This window comes from Microtus oregoni, unplaced genomic scaffold (assembly GCF_018167655.1).
Source record: "Microtus oregoni isolate MIOR12 unplaced genomic scaffold, Mior012 000069F_ref0000032, whole genome shotgun sequence".
Taxonomy (NCBI): domain Eukaryota; kingdom Metazoa; phylum Chordata; class Mammalia; order Rodentia; family Cricetidae; genus Microtus; species Microtus oregoni.
This window is the reverse complement of record NW_024543976.1, coordinates 6062018-6085699: the sequence shown is the minus strand read 5'-3', so window position 1 is coordinate 6085699 and position 23682 is coordinate 6062018. Positions and strand designations below refer to the sequence as shown.

General features: G+C 37.3%; 1 protein-coding gene across 1 annotated transcript in view; it reads left to right on the top strand.

Moving 5' to 3' along the window:
• The window catches only part of LOC121440664 (A disintegrin and metalloproteinase with thrombospondin motifs 19-like), a 170667-nt gene that overhangs the window by 84317 nt on the left and 62668 nt on the right, over nucleotides 1-23682 (top strand). Inside the window, exons 9-14 of the mRNA XM_041641459.1 lie at nucleotides 2979-3119; nucleotides 5248-5398; nucleotides 11747-11848; nucleotides 17173-17303; nucleotides 18201-18373; nucleotides 23051-23178. Coding sequence (XP_041497393.1) covers nucleotides 2979-3119; nucleotides 5248-5398; nucleotides 11747-11848; nucleotides 17173-17303; nucleotides 18201-18373; nucleotides 23051-23178 — 826 coding nt within the window. The remainder of the gene's footprint in view (nucleotides 1-2978; nucleotides 3120-5247; nucleotides 5399-11746; nucleotides 11849-17172; nucleotides 17304-18200; nucleotides 18374-23050; nucleotides 23179-23682) is intronic.

The window sequence follows — 23682 nt, the reverse complement described above, 5'->3', positions numbered from 1 at the left end:
ATTAAAATGTACTTCAGTGGCACAGCCCGCGGAGAGGTGTCAGTAGTAATGCCTTACTGTTTTCCACGCGGTGTACACAACATGGTTATAGAACTGTGTATATAGAGAGATGCGAGTCTATTAAAAACAGGGGAGGCATAACAAAACCAAAACAGAACACAAATCATCTGCTAAAATGGAATTTGATCCAGAGAGAGAAGCCCCAGTTTGTGGGGGTTCCGAAGTCGGCTGGGTTGAGCATTGGACGAAGAGGATATGCATCAAAGTTATATGTCCTGCCTTGACCTCAGACTGTCCTCATATGTAAAATAGAAGACATTCTAATGGAAACGTTATGGGGCTAATATGAAGATTAAATGATATCATTGCAAGTGACTAATAAGTTGACCGGCACAGATAAAGATTAACAATTGTTTCATTGCATAACTAAAGAATCAGCCCTTAGCTGATGACCCCAGATGTGCTGCAGAATAGCCTTCTCCCAAGTTTTTTTGAGAATCTGTTCTGATGTGAATCATACAGGAAACGTTAATGATCAATAAACAGTATTTCCATCGTCATCTCTTTCTATGGCTAAAGCTGAGTTCTCATGTGATAGTCAGGCTCCCCGGAGGAGAAATGGTCATCAGAATTAGAAGCTGCCCTCTTCTTCACTGGGAAAATCACGTCACGCCTTTGGAAATGGACAAATTGTTAAGTCTTGGAAGTTAAGTGTCCCAAATGGTTGCATTACTTAAGAAGTTTTATTGTTGCGTTTGTAAAATGCCAACATTTGAGCGTGAGTCAAAAGAGGGCTTCAGCAGGCTGGAAGGATTGATCGTATTCCACACGGTCGGTCAGGGGCTGTTAACTAAGTGAGTGTCCAGTGAGCATGCTATGAACAGAATTCGCCAGGGAGATGAGACAGTGATAGTTCCAGGAACTGCATCAGAACCGAGCCATTAGAGGTGCAGTCAGGCATCCTGAGTATTATGTGAGGTTGTGCCGAGTTTAGAGGTGCTTGTTTTATTTTTTATTTAAAAAGGTTTTCATAAATAGATTTTGATCCTAGTTTCCCCCCTCACATATCTCTCAGATATTCTCCACCTCCCTACACACCCATCTTGTTTAAAGTCAATAGCTAAGCAAAGTAATTCTTGCTCTGGTGATTTTTCTTGGGGAGTCTTAAGCCCACACTTTGAGCAAACACAACACAGCACCTGGATCTCTGTATCTTTTGTCAAGGAGACTAAGCAGTAAAATTTCTCTGATTCACTCCCTCAGTGTAAAGTGGCCTCTACACAAACCATTGTCAACAGCCCCATGTAGTCTTCACAACAAGGGGTAGGAAAGTGTCTTTAATGTTCACAGTTATTTTGTTACTAGTTTCCAGTTTGCTCTTTTCTTATAAATGGGGTAAGATAGAGAAAAGTCTTTCTAACCCAAGTATCTTCTCCATCTTTCTCTGTCGAAAGAGCTGTTTTATATACAGCGTCTTAATTTTTCTTATGGTCATCAAACTTTGAAAACATTTTCTCTTCCCATATTTTGCCAATCATGCCATTAATATGTATTGATACAGACCCAATTCAAAGACTTTTATGAAAAATGGAAACATTATTCACTAGTGAGTGATTTTTTTGTTCTTAAAGTAAAAAGTTACATTTGATAGTACATTTTTAAACAAAGTTATCATATCTAAGTAGTGTGCTTTTTATTCTTGCAGAACACAGATGGCATTTATTACTTCCAAGTCAGATGCTCCTTTCAGAAGTTATTGTCATAATAAATTTTATTTAAATATTTAATTTTTATAATTTATATTTTTTAACTTGGTTTTAGAACAAGTCGAATTGTAATCACATGGAACCACTTTGATAATATTTCTAACTTAGTATTTTAAACTATAATGAAACTGTTCTTGGAAATTTTCATTTAAAATATTTTATTTTGTATTTAGAACAAAGAGAGATGAAATAGCATATCACACCATCATGTCATTGTTGGAAACGTGGCGTATATTAAACAAACCTTTCTCTTTTCACCTTTTCAATATTAGCCCTTATTCATGAGTTGTTATATTAAAATTCCGAGTTTGAGAATTTATCAGACATCATAAGAATTTTGTTCTTACGAAGAAGAGACTCTACTTGAGTTAGAGTGTGAAATCTAGATGTCAGACATTTAGGGATCCTGAAAAGTCCTTGTGCTCAAACTTTGGAAAATAACTGCAATTAAAAAAATATATAATACAACTTAGAGGATATTGAACATTAGTCTTGACAAAATCCTGTGGCAAGATGAGGCAATATACAAACAGATGTGATAGAGGCTAGTAAACATCGTTTAGTGCTCTACGTTTTAAAGAGGAAAACTTCAGTTGAGTTTAATTGAAGATGGTTCTCAAGTATTTATTTGGAGTTAAGTCAAATTTTCATAGTAAGATCTCTACCTAAATCAACAGATTTATGATCCAATAGAAAAGATAATGATGACCCAGCAGTTTTCCAAGAGATATTTTTGTTATTTGATGTATGTGGAAGAAAATGAAGTCGTGAAGCAGATGAAGAAAACATTCCACGAAGTTAGTAGTTTAGTTTGATTTTGTTTGGCTAAGAAGTAATTCATGTTTTAAAAGAACAAAGTACTTCAGGCAAAGGCAAGAATCCAATGAGGTTGAATGAAATTTTTCTGTTTTTTGATTCATATAAATAATTCAAAATATATGTACATATCAGTTTCTTATATGTACTTCAGCATCCATCTTGAATATATGTTTGGGAAATGGTCTTAATCAAATTATATTATTTATTTTAAACCTGGATGATAGAATTTAAAAAATAATTATAATTTGAAATCCAATCTTGTTTTTGAACTAATTTCTTCTAAACAAACTTTCCCATGTGATATTTTAATTGGAATACCACTGTTGTAATAAAAGCTAAAAATATCATTTGTTTAATTCGAATCTTTTCTCTTTCAATTATATTCTAAATCAGCATGGGCATCAATCATGACAATGACCACCCGTCATGCGCTGATGGTCTTCATATCATGTCTGGTGAATGGATCAAAGGACAAAATCTTGGTGATGTTTCATGGTCCAGGTGTAGCAAGGAAGATTTGGAAAGATTTCTCAGGTACTAGTGTCACGGATTACTTTTTCATTGGGATTATTTATTTGTTCCTGCTGACTGCCAACCAGGAAAGGCATTATGACAAAGCGGAAAGTCAACGACACAGGAGAAAGAGAGCATTTGATTCTGCCTGGCTCTTTTCTTAACTCATGGTATGAACTAAAACACATTGCTTAACTTAGCTGTTTTTCATTCTCATATTTCTCAGATTAAATGATGAGCAAGATGATCTGAAAGGGAGAAAATTGCTGTAATCATGGAAATCTGTCACTGACTGTAGTGTCCTCTTCAATGTTAGAAGTAACAGGCTCATTGAGCATCAGGCAACACACCATTAACACATGGAATTCCTTACATGCATGGTTCTCAAACTTGCTAATGCCGTGACCCTTTAATACAGTTCCTTAGGTTATGGTGACCCCTGACCCTAAAATTATTTCATTGCTACTTCATAACTGTAATTTTGCTACTGTTATGAATCATAATATAAATATCTGATATTCAAGATATTTGATATGTAACTTCTAGGTTGAGAACCACTGCCTTAATTGAACTTCCCCTTTTCATTTATGGTACTTCTAGGTTGTAAACACGTTTTTTCCAATAAGAACCATTTCTAGCCTCCGTGGTCCATAGGACATCTTAAGTCTTTTACAGCTCTGTCAAAAGTAACAGTTAGCTTCTGTCTAGCCAGAAACAGAAATGAAAAATATTGCTGCTGTACTTGTTTTTGTCTGAGAGTGCTTGTACTTTGTCTATGCCTTTGACAAAGGATCAGGTAAAAAGAAGAGGTTGTATTGAAGCAGTAACAGATGTTTAAGCTTTTCAGAAATCTAAAAGAGGAATCCATAAATACCTATCTTGTCAAATCATCACAAATATGAAATCTATTTGTTTGTCCATATTCTTTAGATAGATGATTTTACTTTACCTATTAGCTACTAGGGGTTGGTAAAATATAAGGTTTATTTGGATTTGCTCATATGTCCAGGGGTGTGTGGTCATCCTCTGGGTCATGAGTAACCTGCCAATGGCTAAGTCCCCAAAGGAAAGTAACTTTTTCTCCCTCAATAACATCAGTTGTCTATAGTTCCACTGCTGGTATGTCTGCTTCTCCCCTGTCCATGGAATTATGATCTCATGTGGGTCTTATGCAGGAAACCCTGTAGCTGCGATTTGATGAATGCAACAGCCATATCATGACCAAACTCAACCCTTCACAGCTCTCACCAATTACTCTTCCCTCCTTTTCCATGAAGCTGCCCAAAGCTTGGATCATGTAAAGTCAATAAGGTGGAACACACCCATCCACAACCAAGTACACAGAATTACTTAAATCTAGTACTTGGACTTTGTTTCAGCTACTCTGGGGGAAATAGGAGCATTTGGGAAAAGGTAGTTGGTGGATGAATATGAACAATATACATTGTGTGCAAGTCTAAAACTTTCAAAGAGTAAAATTCTTATTTGAAATACATATTATATATTGCATACCTGTCTCTCTATTCTAAAATTTGTGGAGTAGATTCTGTGCTCTTTGTCATGCCAACTCAGGATGACATTTAGAGTATTAATACCTTTAAAACAGCATCAACAATTTTATCAGTATACCCTACTTAGCTTGTTTTAGAACATGCAAGATATGTATGACTGTCTTTATATGTCAGGACTATAATAAAATTAAATGTCATACCAAAGCTGTATGACAATGTCAATTATAGGCATCTCCTGACTATTAATACTCATTAGAAAATGATTTCTTTAAATCCCCAAATAGGATCGACACCATATGATGCTTTGGACAAGTTGCTCTCAGAGTATGAGCTTATATATCTTATAAATGTATAAAATCATGTGACATCCCAGCTGATTTAAACCAGCGGAACTGACTCCTATGGACAGTCTTTATAATCGAAATATTCTCTTAACTTGAGTAGCATTGTTACTATTAGGATTGCCATAACTGGTTATAAATAAAGCAATCTCAAATGCAGAATTCTTCCCACACCATTCAATGGCAGGAATACTAAGTAGACATTTAATTTTATTTTGAAGCTGTTTCTTCTGACTAGATAATCATAATGCCTTTTTTCATTAAAATGAAGTATTTAATGTATCTGCATATTGACAGGTCAAAGGCCAGTAGCTGCTTGCTGCAGACAAGTCCACAGAGCCTCAGCTCTGTGCTGGTTCCCTCAAACCTGCCAGGAATGGCATACACTGCAGACGAACAGTGTCAAATCCTCTTCGGTCCTTTGGCTTCATTTTGTCAAGAGATGCAGGTAAGAGGCATGGGCGATTATCTTCCATCGCTCACATGCATTGTTTAGAAACACGCACAGGTGGAGGAGATGACCTTCATTAAATATATGTTGCTCCAAATCATGGCACTCCTCGAAAGAAATCCCTGAGAAAAAAAATAGTTCATTTGGGTAATCCCAACCAAGTCTGCACTTAGCTGAAGGCCACAGGACCCTTGCCTGCCTTCCTGCCCTGTTTCTGACCCACCCCTTTTCAAGTAGCGACTATGGACTTGTCCTACTCACACTGAAACTCCTGTGTTCTTTGCACTTTGGAAGTAAAAGCACTCAGGCATGGGCAGTTAATAAGAGTTGATAAAGAAGAGGGGCTAAGTCAGAGGAAAGAAAGACTAAGCACTCACTACATCAAAAAGTATACCGAAATCAGGCAACTAATTATGTTCTGCCAGAATAATGCTTCTGTTTTAATTTTTCAGCTTTTTTATTGTCAACTGGGTAAAATGCAGCAGAACAATGTATGGATATGTAGTTGTGGTAGAAGAGTCATCTGTCCTTAAACATAAAGGGTTAAACGTTATTTCTTAGAAAACATCATTTTGGGAGAGAGTCTTTAAACTGAACTGTCACTGTCCCCAGTAAAACCTTCTTCTATTTCTGCACCTTCTGTTTGCTTTGTTTACATTGCTATTGCTATTCATCACAAACTCACTTGGATTGCTACAGATGTTATTTTATCTTTGAATATTTAATTACTCAAGAGATTTTTTTAAAAAAATGATTTTTTTCTTAGTATTATAATAGCGACCTATTCTAAATTAAACATTGCTCAAATAAATTGTGTGAATTTTTAAGTATCCAGAAATGTTCCTCTTTTCCTTTCAAATTGTGTATACATACAAAAAAAAAGAAAAAGAAAAAGAAAAGAAAAAAAGAAGAAAAACTACTTAACCTATTACATTTTTAGCCTTCACGGTGAGATCTCTTCTTGTTGAAAGGTCTGATCTGACCCGGGTCTAGGCTTCAGATCACATGATTTTAATAAGGAATCAGAGTACTGGCATCATCTTCAGTATTCTGTGCTTCTTGAAGCCAACCACAGACAGCATCTGTGTGAATGACCCTGGGAGCAGCACAGTGCAGCTTTATTGTCAAAGAGAGTTGGCCGGTACCCAGTGGTTTGGCAAACTCAGCTCTAGGGTTGAAAATATAAGCACTTAATCTACCTAGATTAAATGTGGCACGTTTCTTCTTGGGTGATAGAAACATGCAGTATGCAGTCACTTGCGTGCATCCTGATTTGTGCTGTCGTCATCACATATGCTAATCTGTGCGCATTGTAAACCACAAAACAGTGTTGTCAATTCTCCTCAAACATCTGTGTGCCGTTTAAACAATGATTAAACTGTACTCTTTTTTGTTGTTGTTGCCCTACTTGCTGTTCTGCATTACGTATAAAGAGAATCTCTACCCTTTGGTTTCCCTTCTCAGGTAGATTTCTTTATTTGGATTTTGCTCATGGTATATTTTCCTTCATGTGAAAATGCCTTTTTACACCGAATTATTTTTCACCATAAATAACACTCGGCTGGCATTCGCTCTCTCACCTTTTCTGTGGTGTTTCCTTGTCTTTTGTGCCTGTGCTTCCTGCATATTCAAGTATTTCGTGAAATTTGGTAAGAGGTGTTTATTCATCATTCCACTGAAAACATCTCTGTCCCTCCACTTTCGTTTTATCCCCTACTGATGACCCATTAGACTTGTGAGGCCAAGTAGGATGGCCTCACATGTTTCCTAAGCATTTTTATGCTTTTTAATATTCTCATTCATTCATTCACATTCAACAATCCCACTTCACTTATTTTCAGGTTTTCTGAATATTCTCCATATAATCTGTTTTGTGCTTACCCCTATCACATTCTTATTTACTTCCCATTTTTTTTCAATTGAAAGTGGGTTTTCATTGAGTCCACTTTTGTCTGCACCTATAGCCTGTCATACGCATTTCTTTTACCTCACTGAGTATATTATAATTCCCGTTTAAAGTGTGAAAACTGCACATTGAGCTCAATCCCCAGCACCCACTCATGGAAGGAGAGAACCAACTCCCACATGCATTCAGGTGCCCCACTCCATACAAAAAAATGAATGTTTTAAATAGATGAAAATAAATTGTAAAAAGAATGTTAATATTCATGCTTTATGTGAATAAAACACAGACATTTAAGCAATTTCTGGGCCTGACTGCGTTATTCAATTCTCTAATTTTAATACAGAAAAAAACCTTGATCATTGTGCAGTAGGATTTTGACTGATTACTCTATTTAGCCTGCATTTAAATATAAAATTAAATATAACTACTGCTAATATTACTTGTTTTTAAAATTCCAGTTTAGTGTTGGCATCCACCAAATGAAGCATTTAGAAGTGTGATCACTCACCCTTTTCTATAGAGTTTGTATGAGCTGAGAGTCCAGGCTCTTAAAATGATATGCTTGGGTGTGAGATCTGTTCTTCATAAGAAGGCAATAAATTTTAACTCTTTTGGTCTTAGTATACTAACATACTGTATGACTGAAGAGTTTTTTTCTAAACACTATTCCATACATGGGCTATATTTACAACAATATGTTGAGCTACTAAGATTATGTTTTAGGGGAAATCCATTTAAAAACATGCAGTTACATGACAAAAGGTGGATTATTACTTAGATATATATGACTTCATATCAATTATTTTGACAAAAATCTGAGAACATTTTAATCAAACCATTTGTGATAAGAAAAAAAATTTATGATAGTTATACATGGACAGTCAGCTTCTCTTACCCCTTAATATATAACACAGTGTGTCTGTGTATGCCTATCAAAAGTTTATTTCAAATGAATACCCAAAGTCATATTTTGTGTTTGAAATGAAATTTTTTCACTTCAAAGATTAAACAATTAATATTGCTGAGTTGTGTAATATTGCAAGGAGGGGCCACTTGTTGGTTCCCAGCTGCCCAGCCCTGAAACAATCACACAGAAATTGTATTAATTAAATCACTGTTTGGCCCATTAGCTCTAGCTTCTTATTGGTTAAGTCTTACATATTAATTTAACTCATTTCTATTAATCTGTGTATTGCCACATGATACACAGCTAAAAGTTCTGACATCTGTCTCCGGCGGGGCTACATGGTGTCTCTCTGACTTTGCCCTTCTTTCTCCCAGCATTCAGTTTAGTTCCCCCCTCCTCCCCCCAGCTCTTTCTGCCTTGCTCTGCTATGGGCTCAAAGCAGTCCTTTATTCACCAACGGTATTCACAGCATACAAAAGGGAATCCCACATCAGCGTATTTGTGTTTAGATGTTCTACGAAATCTGTTGGAGGTATTAAATTTCTTCTAACTGAAAACATAAGAGATCCCCAACCCAGTTAAAAATATGAATTGTTACTGTGGAACCTAAAGAATGCTTTGTTCTAATCTTGTGCCCTACCATACTCCGTAGAAAAGGCTAGGTAAGACACGGCCCTAGCCTTACACCTCCGACACATTCCACCCCCAAGGGTTAGAATATTCAATACCTTTTCTTCACTGGCTTTGGAGCAGTCACCTTGAAGTGAACTGGCATTCTTCAGAAGGCTGAGACTACAGGCTACTTAACACAGACCTCTAGACCTGCAGAATGCCATGTATCGAGGAGATCCCCTCTTCATGATTTACTTCACCTGGTTGTGCTTATCTTGAAAAGCTGCCAAGTGTGCTGTTTATCTTCACAGTGTCTCCTGTGGGAACTGATTGGAGCACCTGCTGCTCGGAAGAGCTAACTACTCACAGTCTAAGGCCAACAGTCAGACCACCAACAGTGCTCAGCTCTGAAATGATAGTGTAGAAGATTTGTTCTTTCGCTGACTGGTTAACCTAAGCAATTTCTTCAAAACATAAATGAACTTTATTGAGTAGCAGTTAAGCTGTCGTTGGTGGGAATTCAGCATTTGACTCTAGTTACAGAAAGCGTCTTAAGAAATAAAATGAGAAAGGTAAAATATTTAGGAACTAAAATTATAAAGCCTGAGATATTTTCACTTATGTATACATGATTTACAGAAAGCGTTTTGGAGTTTTCAAGAACCTAAACATTACAAAGCAGCATGATTATTCAGTCTTCAAAGTAATTCCTAGATGAATTTGTGAGAACTTTATCCCTGTACAAAATAAAGTATGATATACATACACAAAATATTTTGAAGTGAGGATTTTTTTTACACAAGAAAAAATGAATAAATTATATCTCTCTTTTAGTGGACTAGATATTTAGGAAATTACAAAGAGTTTATAAGTCTGAATTTTAAACATAACAAAATAATATTATAGGAGTTCTGGATAATATGCATTAGAATCATAAAAATTTTATTTGAAAGGTTAGCTTAAATATGTCTGCCAGTGTGATTAGTGGTTCCAATTCTATGTTAACCTTAATCTTGTGACATCTGTTTTATTCACAACCTTTAAAGAGACCCTGGCAAGAACTTTTTACTTATCAGCTTTTTAGTTGTTGGCTAGTGGAGTCCTTTTGTTTACTTACATGGTACCCTTGGTTTTTCCCCATCTCCTCTGGGAAAAAAAGATACTCTTGGGGGTTACATGCACACAGGCAGCATACAGTACCAATTCCCTACCTCATCTGTTTCTTCCCTCTTGTTTCTCACCAGTCCTTTCCATTCATATGCTTCAAATTGAATTGTGAAGACTTTTTCTAAGTTTGAAAAGAATTGGATTGGCATATAGATTGAAATTGCTTTGAATTTGTAGCTTGCTTGTTAAGATAGTCATTTTCACGGTGTTAAGGTTATCAATTTGTGAACAAAGAGAGGTGTAGTGGGAGGATGCTTCTTGTTTCCCTGCCGCCTGGCTAGCATTCATTTGAAATAATCACACAGAAACTGTATTAATTAAATCACAGCTTAGTCTATTAGCTCTAGCTTCTTATTGGCTAACTCTTACATATTAATTTAACCCATTTCTATTAATCTGTGTATTTCCATGTGGCAGTGGCTTACCGGCAAAGTTTTGGCATGTCTGACTCTGGCGGCGGCTCCATGGCTTCTCTCTAACTTGGCCTTCCTCCTCCCATGCTATAGGCCAAGCCAGTTTCTTTATTCATTAAACAGCGAAAACAACACAGAGACAGAAGGGCCTCACACCAGAGAGGTATTTCCATGTTATTGGCATTAGTATTAGAGACGTTCATATTGGTAATAGGAATGTAGAAGATGGCAAGGGGAGAAAGTGAGTTCACAGTTCAAGTTCACAGCACCAAAGGGAAGGTCTGTGTGTTATTGGGGAGAACAGCCAATGTACTTTTCATGAACTGATAATTAGCCCCTCAACACAGAAGGGCTTAAATATGTAAAACAAAATCAAACTGAACAGTAGGATAATGGGGAGAAGAGATTTGCATCGGGGCTGCAGCTAGAAGGACTGACCTCAGGGAGAGGTATTGAAATCCTGCTGCATAGAAGAATATAGATGAGATGAATGTCCGTAGATAAGGCTAGTCCCAAAAGTTTGATCGTGGGAAGATAAGAGGTAATCTTTCTTCTTCAACTACTGCAGTCTTTGAAAGTTTTCATTAACTTCCCCTGACAATCTTTCTTTTTTCTTCAATTGCGTAGAAATTATTTTGTTCATATCATGTCTAGTCACGTAATAGCAATGTTTTTAAAATTCTATCTTTTCAATAGAAAAGTTTGTTGCATTCCAAATGTCCAAAAAATTTATTTATGCATGAGTGAAAGTAAGTGATAATGACAGACAAATATGCCCATAGAGTTATGTATGGGCCAAAGCTGTGTGTCCTAACCCTGCTGTGGAAGCGTCGAAGAAGGCCTGTGCCTGAGGAGTTGCTGGGAAAAGCATGGTGAATGTAACACAAATAGAAACCTGGAAGGGATAGGGATAGGGCACAACTGTAAGTTTCCTAACTTGTATGCTTAAGTTCATGGGTCACACTACGAAAACAGAAAAGTAAAATCAATTTTTTAAAATTCTTTCAGCCTGGTTTCTATCCAGGCATAAATGTCGGATTTTTAGCTAAAATTTTTCTCTTATAAGCTGCAGCTGTTTTATATATCCCTCTTTGATTGATCAAAAGATCTTTTTGAAGACTTAAGGTTTATTAAACTTACTATTTTCTACAGTTACGTATAAAGATTTCTATCCCTATAGACAACCCCATGTATTGTTTCACTTATATTTAATATTAAAAATGCATAGAGCATATTTTTTCACTCAATTACATTTTTGTTTGCATCATAATAACTGAAATTACTGACCTAAACTTAAAGCTATGGACCATTCCTCATCTGATACTGTGCCCTTTCTTCAGCATGTTATCTGCGCTGGTCTGTGGTGCAAAGTAGAAGGGGAAGCAGAGTGCAGGACCAAGCTTGACCCACCAATGGATGGAACTGACTGTGATCCTGGCAAGGTGAGTCACTAAGGCAGCCTAGAATAGGTCAGAATATTGCAAAAGATTGGAAACTTGTATTTTCTCCCTACAGCGACACACAAACATCTGTCTTTGTATCAGTCAGGTCATTTCAGGATGTTAAAAATGTTAATGTTTCATCTATGTTTAATTGCAAGTTTTCCATTTTTTCATAGGTACTTTTGTTAATTATTAAAGTGTGCTATTATTTCTTGATATTGGTTATTATAATGTTCATAGTCAGATATAAATATGCTTTCCCCGAAAAGTGAACTCATGTTCGTTTATTAGTTAAATGCACAGAAATAAAATAATCACAAGTAAGAGCATCAATTATAAAATTTTCCAGAACATCAAAAAAAATTCTTTTAATTATAATTTTATTTTCCTCAGGGATTCAGCTGTCACAGAAACTGACCACTAATTCTCCTTTTGTGGTTGTTGTGTTTGCCTGGTTTTGGTACCAGGGTTATACTGGCTTCATAAGAATTAGAAAGTGATTCTTCCATGTCTACCACAAGTTTGATGATTTTAATGTTTGTTCTTTTTTGAAGATCGGTTAGAATTCTACACTGTAACCATTTGGACCTGTGTTTTTGCTTTATTTATTTATGATTTTTGTTTGCTTGTTGTTTTTTTGTTGGTTGGTTGGGTTGGGTTTGGAGGGAGATTTTTAAAATTATTCACTTTATCTTGATTTCATGTTGGTAGGTCAATTATGTATCTAGAAATGCACCCATTTCTTTTAGAGACCTTATTTCAGATTTTAAACACCAATACTTCTTAAGTTATTTCTTAATGTAGAAAACTGATAGCACAACTTCTAACATCAGAAACCTGGAGAGATATCATTAATAACTTCATGTCACCCCTAAAGCCTTAGAATTTTTGTGTCAAAAAAACAAATAGCCCTTAATACCTTCAGAGGTTCCAAAAAAGTACAGTCTTCTTGTGGTATATAGGCTCATAGTACATATATTTTTTACACTAGTAGAAATTAATTTGAAAATGTTATAAAGAGGTATCTGTTTTATTCATGCCCCAACCCTTGGTGAGATGTTATTGACAGTGGATGTTTGGTAGCAAACATCCTTTTGTGAGGATGTGGCCACTCAGATGTTTGGGATGGATGGTGACACCCCTGTACATATGGGAAGCACTAATTAGACTTAGTGTTATAAAAACAAGTAAGGAAGGAAAGAAGAAGAAGAGAGAGAAAGAATGAAAGAAAGAAAGAAAGAGAGAGAGAGAGAGAGAGAGAAGAAAGAGAGAGCAAAAAGAAAAAAGAAAGAAGAGCACAGGAAGTTGAGAGGAGGACATGTTTAGAAAGACATGGGAGGAGCTAGAAGAAAAAAATGGGAGGTAAGTATGAGCATATTTCATTTTCATAAAGAGTTAACTGTAAGGAAGAAGAGCTGCTGGATGGTTTTAGGGAGCAATGATGAAATGATACAAATGTATACTTCAATAATTTCTTTCATTAAATGAGAAAAAATGACACATTGTTTAAATTGGAACTTCTTTTGAAGAGTTGAAGTGTTTTGTCACTTTCAATATGAGAATGGCCTCCCGGGGTACACTTCTGTGAAATACCAACCGGTTGTTTATAGACTGTGTCAAATATTTTTCCATGAGATTAAATGGAGAATGAGGATTGAGGTCTGTTTTATTTTTTCTCAAATTATACACAGAGGTAGAACAATGTGTGTTCATCAAGAGCATCTCCTGACATTAACCTAAATAATTTATTGCTTGAATCCTAAAACACTCTGGAAGGGCAATCATTTTCGTCATTTTGGAAACACCGATGCAGAATCACAGAGGGATGCTGAACATCCTCCTGGAGTTCTCCAGCATCCCACAAGTCACTCGACTTATTTAGTGCCTCGTTTTTATAATCTGAATTCTAAATATTTGCACTATAACAGTTTTCTTCATGTATAGTTAAGAATAATTTACATTCTTGAGAGTGTCAATTTATTCTTTCAGCCAAAACTTAATTACTCATCAAAGGTAAAATGTTTTATTTCCCTGTGACCATGCTCATGATATTCTTCTAGAGGTTCTTTACGCTTTGCATTTGCTTTTGTTTTTTTTTTTTTGTTTGCTTACTTTTTTTTTGTTTTTTGTTTTTTGTTTTTGTTTTCAGACAAGGCTTCTCTGTAGCTTCAGAGCCTGTCCTGGAACTCACTGGATAGACCAGAATGGCCTCGAGCTCACAGAGATCCACCTGTCTCTGCCTCTCAAGTGCTGGGATTAGAGGCATGTTCCACTATCGCCTGGCACGCTTTGCATATATAAATGCATAATTAGTTTCTCAGTTTCTTGGGTCATGTGATCTTCTTCCAATACCCATGTGTTTTAGATACTGTAGGAGCTGTCATTCAGAAACCTTCCACACTTGTTGCATTGAAGTCAATATTTAAATGCCTTAGGTTCACATTGAATGAAAGAAACAAAGCTGGGAATTTTTAAGTTTTGTTGTGCTATCATGATGAGAACTAAGTGGTATAAGTTTGCTCCCACTAAGGGTTTTGCTTTTGAGTCTGAAAGTCCCTTATACAATTCTGTTCGTCAAATGATTCTGAAGATGGATATTAATATACTGATTTAGATAGCATTTTACAAGGTAAAAGGAGAGACCTTTTTTTCTTTCCACACTATCACCATTGTACCATAGCAATCATTTTTGATTAATAACATAGAACAGTGAGTTGATAAGTTATTACAAACCAGCAACTAGTTATTCACAGCATTTGTTCAGAATGGAAAAAGAGGAACAAGGCTTAAGCAGCAACATTGAGTTAGGTACCATGAAGGATTCATTACTGCCTAGTCATTTATTTTCCCGAGTTAAGACTCTTTAGAATGCTATGGTCATTCACTACTGGAAGTAATGAAGACCACCACATCCTGGCAACTCCTAGGTGTTTATGCAGTAGGCCCCTGTTGACCTTTGCTGTCTCTCTGTTCTCACAGTGTGTGTGCAGGGTGTGTTGGGAGCATGCTCCTGCTGCTTTGACATCTTACCTCTGCACCCGTTCTGCCTTCATAAACCTCTTATTCAGGTTGGCATAAGCTTATGGCAGCCCAGAAACACAGCTAGACATTTTAGGGCTTGTCCTGATACAGAAACGATTGATACTGTGTAGTATTAATGTTTTGTAAATAAAAATGATTTTGTGCATAATAGAATATTTTATTTATTTAGCATTATTTCTTGAGGTTAAAAAATAACAAACACATGGTACAAAATATGGTGCTACCAAATACATGGAATGCATGCCTAGAAATGTTTTATATAGTAATTTATTGCATAACATTTTTAGCAAAATTAACACTTTCTGTAACACAGAAACAACACTCACTACCTACAAGATGCAGAAGCAGGTCCCTTTGGTTCAGAAACCAAGTTGTCCGCAAGGGGACAAACCTTAGCTCTCATGTTACAGTTTCTTTAAATATCACCGGCTTTTTTTGTGTGCCTGCTGGCTTACCTGTCTGTTTCCATTTTTTCTTCGTGTGCCAGATGTGATCTCGTTTAAATTATGTGCAGGCAAAGTCCCAGTGCCTTTCAGAGACTTCCAGTCTTCTGTGAACCCTCGCCCAGTCAGTCCGTGCCAGCTTGCTGCTAAACGGACAAGGGTCTGTGATATGCACTCGGGGAAAAGTAAACACCCTCCACACAGGCCAAACAAGGTGATTGAGTCAAGTCTGACAGGTTTTATACTGGGATTTTTCCATGGCTCCCATAGCGTTATTGACTGCTTACAGCTAGTATGTAATATATGTTTCTACGCTGACCCACCTTTTCCTGCATTCTTTTTCACGATTCAGATTAAACTATCACATGAAACGACAGCTTAGTTATTAGCAAACCTAAAACAGACCCATCCCACTTCGCTTTTGAAGATGGAGCTTAAAGCACACTACATCCAAAAGAGCATGGATTAAAGTTTTGACATAACAAAAATATATACAGGAAGTGATTAATTTTGCTCATAAAAATGTCAATTGGATGTAAGCTAAATGATATAGTGTTATTTTTTATTTATTCTTCCAAAAATAGTAAATAAAAAATCCTCAAAATAATTTTAAATCAAGGCATTAACTGAAATCCTCGGAGTAAATGGAACTTTGGTTTATGAAAACCCATTCGCAGTATTACTGTAATTATACCCCTAAAAAGCTTTTATGGTTATTATGCTAACCACAAACTCCTCCTGCATTGTGTTCCATGCCACACTCAACCTCTGTCAAACAGTCCATATGGTGAGTCAGATTCTCTCGCACCTTGGACATGAACAGGATGAGACACAGCATTTCTGCACTTCTCTCAAAGTCCTTTTCAAATCTTGATGCCCTTGGGTGCAGGAAGTCCCCTTTGGCCAACGGGATCAACTTTCCCAGCCTTGCTATTTTATAACTAATAATCTAAATGGCCCTAATATTATAACATGTTATTCCAGGTTTGATGTTGTGGCCTTATACCTGTTTCCTGTGTCCGCCATCTATGCGGTAGATTTTTCAGGAGCAACTGTAACACTCTTGTCCATGTATTCAATCATTCCTTAATAACCATAAAAATAGCTGCTCCTGTCTACCTAGTCTATCATTTCTTAGAAGTCGTAGAAATAACCTCTTTCGTGGCTGATGGTTTAACTTCATGAGAAAGACTCAAGAATTAAAAAAAAAAAAAAGAAAACCACATGTGGTTCTTTGTTAAAATATGAAATTAGCTCCAGAATTTGAGATTGTAATGCAGCATTTCACAGTCAATTGCTTGGGTCTTTCAAACAAACTTGGCTTCCAAGCAAAAGCTTGTGATGATGTTAGTGGAACTCAGATTTCCTGAAATGTTTGCTTCGCCCTCATTTCAGAAGGACAGGTATTGCTGTTTGTCCATGCTTATATGTGATTGTTTCAATTTTGTTTTTCTTTTGTGTGTGGAGAGGTATTTATTTGCTTTCCCCTTTTCACCAGTTTCACAGAATATGTCAGCTTTTTTCTTTTGCAGTTGGAGCAACAGATCTCCTCTCCACTACTTCTCTTCTCTCTCCCTCACAACCCAGGATTTTCTGCAGCTGAGTAGTCAGTCTCTGAGCCCTGTTTTTATGCCGTGACTGTTAATGACCCCAGAACCAAGCAAGGGGGCCTTGATATTGCAAGTGCCAGCTAACTTTTGTCTTTTGCAGTCTTCGTATTTGGCACTGGGGATGCCATAGACCTAACTGACTTGCATTAATTCCAGAGACTATATAGACCAGTGAATGATTTTCAGTTGTGCCCTGATCTGTTCACCTAAGACATGACTTTTGGAATAGTGGTGTAAGGCTGGAGAATGCACCCGCAGGACCCCTGCACCTGAGCCCTTGGCTGGAGAGTGGAGCACGTGGAGTTCCTGTAGCCGAAGCTGCAGTTCTGGGGTCAGCAGTCGAGAGCGCAAGTGTCCTGGGTAAAGTCACAGCTCCTGGTTTGGGGGTGGGCATTTCATCATCAGTTTCGAAGTAGCCAGGCTTTTACCGCCTGTTAATCATAATGGGAAGCAAAACAAACTGTTACAACTGTACTGCTGCCTCAAATTATTGACCAAAGCTCACCTTTAATAAGGAAACCTTGATCAGCCTTTCTAAACAATGAATAATGAAATCTACAAAAGGAGACAGTTCCTGAGTAAATGTAATGATATATCCTTAAGTGAACAGGAAGTACAGCCGAAGAGCCAAGTAAACAGTTGAAGGAACTAGTGAAAAGGCAAGAGGATGATTGAACTTCAGAAAGGCAAAGTTATGAGAGCAAAGTTAGTGATGGTAAAAGCTAAAAACAACAACAACAAAAGCATGCTGGGTCCACATCCAGTTGAGGGTCACTGACAGACCTTCTTGCTCAATGCCACTGCACCTGGACAGAGCACAGGGGGTGAGGTAATTCTGCTCAGTTTGGGTTTGTGGTCCTCAGGGACACTGTTCAATTATACACAGCTGCAAAGCTTCAGAATTTGCTAAAGAAAATATGAGCTTTATTATCCTCAGAACCAATGGCACATGGGAAAGTTAGCTTTTACATGTTGCTCTGAGCTTTGCCCTTGAATTATGCTTTCGGTGTTATCTAAAGTCAGTTTTATCCTTCATAGATTTTAAAAGATAATTTGAGCATTGAAACAGTTCCATTTAAAAAAAAATATAGTAGGTCGATGAATATCCTGCTTTCCTCAGTCATTTAGTATGTCCAAGCTTTTAAAGAAACATTTTATTAGAAAGGATTATATTTTTATAAATATGATGGTTTTCACATTTAAAAGTTGGTACTTATGGAGGAAAGGTGAAATTTATTATCTGTACTCTTTTTCTAGGCTAGGTTCTGAAGCAAGGGATTGTAATGGCCCCAGAAAACAATACAGAATATGTGAGAATCCACCTTGTCCTGCAGGTTTGCCTGGATTCAGAGACTGGCAATGTCAGGCCTATAGTGTTAGAGCTTCGTACCCAAAGCATGCACTTCAGTGGCAGGCTGTCCTCGATGAAGGTATGACACCCAGCTGGATGCAAATTCTTTAACAAACTTGTATTGTTCCACAAATGATCTAGTTGTCATTCGTAGACTTGGGTTTTTTCTGACTTCTCTGGTATATAACAACCACAATATTAAACATGTATATATATTTTTAACTATTTTGAACAATGACTATATATCTATTGGAATAAATAAAATAAAAAACAAATTACAGAAAGGAAAAGAAATATTTCCTATCAGGGCCTAGGGATAGTGGTGGTGAGAAATATGGCAATAGACACATCCATGAGCTGATGGAGTAACTCAGTGTCCTGCTGTGGTAGGGGAACAGCACTCATGCATTTGATAAAATGGCGCAGAGTAGCACACACAGTTAACAGTGGAATGCTTGTGTTTAAAAAGAAAGTCAAAACCAAAACACAATGAAGAGGTACCGGTTATCACACAACATAACAAAAAGATTAGCCATCAGACTACCTCTAGCTTCTCACTGCCACACACTTACACTTAGCCCTATCCACAGACAATCATTCCATCTGTTTTCTACTAAGTAGCAGGATTTCAGTTCCTCTTTTCAAGGCTAGTCTCTCCAGCTGCATCCCTGAAGCCACCCGTTTCTCCCTTTCTTTATCTTACTAAACAGCTTGACTTTTGTTTATATATTTAAGTCCCTCTGTGTTGGGTGTTGTGATAAGTTCATTAAGATATGTAGACCCCCCCTCTCTCTCTCTCCATATATATATATATATATATATATATATATATATATATATATCACACACACACCACAGAAATTCTCTCTGGTGCACAGCCTCCTTGAGATGTGGGCTCACTTTCTGACTTTACAAGTCCGTGCTTCCTTACCTTCAATATGCACTTCCATAACATAAATATTGAGAATGTCCTTGAAGAATCTCATGAAAATTAAGATTTATGTGAGTTTTTTCTCTCCTATTTTTACTTGAAACATCAAACAAGTAACTCATCCTTGCCTGTCTAAACACTGTGTGTCTTGAATTCCATGTCCCAGCAGAAATCTGACTTCCCTACTGTGTCCCTAGTGTTGTTTCCTTCTGACGTATTAGAGATGCTCTCTACTTTCATGACATCTTCTTCCTGGTTTGACCGTCATTACCAGGAGTTAAAATATGCAAGTCGCTCATCAGTTGACGTCTTTGGTCAGATTCTTCCTTTGAACTTCACATGCCTACAGTATATTGCTTGGTGTCTCTACATCTTAACTCTTCCTGTCCATTCACACTGGTTCCATCTATGAGCTCTATCTCATGAACACAACACTGTTTCAGGTACAAAAACTTAGCCGCCCCATTTTTAAGAATTTTTTGTAGCCTCTTTAAACTTCTTTCTACCTCACACCTATCATTCCTTTTTGCAGGCCTCAGTAGAAGCAAGAACAAACTCTGTATTGTACTCAAGTGCATAATGCTTATGTGTTTTCAAGCCCTTAGACAAGGCACTTTCTTAGCATTATACCTTCCTATTATTAATCTCACTCACTCTTTATTTACCTTGAAACCTCATGGTTTGGGATGGGAAATTCAGTTTAGGCTAATCTTCTTGGAAACAAGAATTCCCCTGATCACCCAAATTGAGTATATATCCTGCAAGCATCATGTAATACCACAGTTTAGCTCACCTCTATTCCCTCTAATGTATATTCTGAGTGTAGCAATAGGTATATATCAAACTTTTAATGAATTTTATTGCATAAAATATTTTTCATATCTTCTAGTTATAAAAGTAAAGTCGATAACCAGTCACCTTATCTCATTACTTGAGGGATATTCCCATTATCACTTCTAATTGGCTGAAGGCGTAATAGAAGGTACATTCATTTGAAACCTATTTACTCATGTGGAATAAATGAGCAGAACAGGTTTCCTTCAGATTAAAGGAAAATTAGTCAAAATGGGCATCAATGTAATTTTTAAAGAATTCACAGTGCGGGTGACTTATCGGGCAAAAGCCTGATGCCCTGAATTTGGTCTCTACAACACATGTTCGAAGGAGAGACAGACTCTGAAACCTGTTCTTCACCTTACACACACACACACACACACACACACACACACACACAAAGAGAGAGAGAGAGAGAGAGTAAAGAAAAATATTTAAAGTAAGTCATAATGATCTTGATGATATAGAATGTTCTTCTTTATATATGTTGCTTTTATTGGTTGATGAATAAAGCTGTTTTGGCCAGTGGGTTAGCAGAGTAAAGCCAGGTAGGAAATCTGAACAGAGATACTGAAAGAGAGTAGACAGAGTCAAGCAGATGCCAGCCAGCTGCTGAGGAGACAAGACATAGAAAATGACTCAATGCCACAGCCACGTGGCAATACATAGACTAATAGAAATGGGTTCATTTAAGATGTAAGAGCTAGCTAGAAATACGCCTGAGCCATTGGCCAAACAGTGTTGCAATAAAAAAAAAAAGTAAGTTATAATGAGTGAAAGAAAGCCTGGCTTGTAACATCATATTGTCCTTATCTACTCGGACATTAATACACAGTTTATTTGCATTTCTTGGTCTTTTTAAATACTCCTGCAATGATTTTGAATCTCCCTTTTCCACACTGACTTAGTTTCCTTTGGCTACATGCTTTAGAGTGGACATGCTAGACCATGTGGAAATTCATTCAACCTTTCACTAAGCATCCTTACTACAGCCTCCATACTAGTGTAAAATTCCCTTTTTTCTACATTCTACTCGATATGCACCAACTTTAGACTTTTTGATAATGGTCCTTCTTACTAGAGTAAGGGGGTATTTCATTGTGATTTTGATATATATATAAATATATATATATATATATATATATATATATATATATATATAGCTAGCCACTTTGCAGCGGGCATCAATTGAGTTCATCAATCTGTTTGATTATTATTTTTTAATTAATTAATTTATTTATTAAAGATTTCTGCCTCCTCCCCACCACCACCTCCCATTTCCCTCCCCCTCCCCCAATCAGCTCCTCCTCCCTCAACAGCCCAAAGAGCAGTCAGGGTTCCCTGCCCTGTGGGGAGTCCAAGGACCTCCCACATCTTTCCAGGTCTAGTAAGATGAGCATCCAAACAGCCTAGGCTCTCACAAAGCCAGTATGTGCAGTAGGCAATAACTAGCTAACATATCACCCCATGGAAGAAAATTAAATATATGATTTCATAATTCCAAACTCTTGATAATACATGTTATCTTATAATATAGTGGTTATATCTGGATTCTTTTGTGATACATAGCCATAGAAGGCTATCTGGGTCTTACTGAGTCTTATCTGGGTCTGGATCTTACTGAGGTAACAAATATTCCTTGTTATAAAGAAAAGCAGTGCCTGTCTTCAGTGTTCCTGTACCTATATCCTCTATTAATGCTGAAGCTCTGCTGATATCTAAGTATAATGTACACCTTGGAAAGGACTGTTTCTTTAAATCAAGTCATAGCACCTGCCTGCCAAGTAGTGGCTTGTTTCAGATCACCTTGGTGTCGCAGTCTCTAGTGTATTCTCTAGGAAGAAAGAAAGAAAGATTTATGACAGCCATAAAGTTAAATTATTGAGATGGTATTGACAATATGTTACAAAAGAGAAATATAGAGTTTTTATTTTCATCAGGCTTTTTGTGGGGAACGTGAGTGGGATTGTCACGAGGGCTAACTCCTTTCAGCTCGTGTATCTGGTGTGCTTCTGTCTTCAATGAAAAGTCGAGAGAGAACTCTATATACCACGTCTAAAGTGTTGCAGTCAGCGTAGCGGCTTTTAAGTCCACAGATCTGACACAGTGAGCGGTCAGTGAGTAAGCACACTTCACTGGGAGGTGTGAGAACACACTGGACTGCTTTATTGCGGCTTCTAATGGCATCTCAAAGGAAAATTTCAAAACCATGCACATTCAAGGCCGGAGTCCAAGTCCCCCGAATTGTTCAGAGCGGCATTCAGAAGCCACATGTGAAAATTGTTTGAAGAGCTCGGTTTTGAAGGATCATTTAGCTGTCTGTCTTCTCTTTGCAAAGCGATGCCCTGTTCCATGCCTCTGGCTGTTATTTGGTGTTTATAGAATACCATCAGCACACGTGGAACTTTACTAAAGACACAAGAGCCGTGTCGAGGGCAGTAAACTATTTTCCATCCTATTTATACAAGTTTAATAAGCAGGAAAGGGCCGACTGGTGCTGAGCCAGGGGAGTAGTAATGTAGTATAGAGGGTATTCTGAGGTTTCAGATTTGATTATCTGCACTGTTGGTGCCAGCAAGCACTACAGATCCTCTATAAAAGGCTTCAGAATAGAAACACTTTAAAAAAAAATGATGCCACTTTTGAGTCTAAGAGGCAAGTATTCAAAATCCATCCCTCCTACTTCATGCTCAGTCAGGCACTGAGGAAGAATGTTAGCCACTCAAGAATTCCTCACCCTGGTTCAGGGGTTCCCACCCTGGATGTGAGGTATGCCGACATGGTTTCTGAGTAAGCAGTGAAGGGGTTGAGTCCCGGTAACATCAGCCATTGTGCCTCCTATACAAACACTTACTGCTTCTCAAAACGCAGAATACAGAGAATCTGATGACAATTGCTTTTTCTGCTCTAGTAATTTTCTACTTGAGAATGTATGTTAAAAGTAAATTGATTGATGAGACAGTTTTCTTCTTTTATTGACTTTGTATATAGAAAAACCATGCGCCTTGTTTTGCTCTCCTGTTGGAAAGGAACAGTCTGTTCTTCTATCAGAAAAGGTGATGGATGGAACTTCCTGTGGATCTCAGGGATTAGATATCTGCGCTAATGGCAGGTGCCAGGTAAGATATTCCTGAAACGAGGCTCTACATGCTGAAGTGATCCATACCCTGGGTCCACAGGGAAGCCTCATAACATGGAGAAATGCTTTGGGTTGAGAGTCAGGAGAACTGGATGGTTCAGACTTGCCTGGGAACATGAGTAAGAGAAATTTAACTTGAAATGCCATGTCTCCAACTGGATAAAGATGAATGAGAACTAGGTGGCCCACAAATCCCATTGCCAGCTGAACAGATCTGTGATTTTAAGATATAGGCATAGATCTCATTCTTTTTTTTTATTTATGGAACGATCTTTTGTGCTTTTTTATTTTAATTTCATCTTACATTTCAACCACAGTTTTTCCCCCACTTCTCCTCCCGCTCCCCTTTCCCTACTCCCCCCAGCCTACCCTCCAACTTCAATCTCATTCCTAAAATTGGAACACTTACATGTCAGAACATTCCGGAAAAAAAAAATCAAACACTCCAGTTTTCCAGTTTTCTCCTGTCCTGAGACATAAAAAA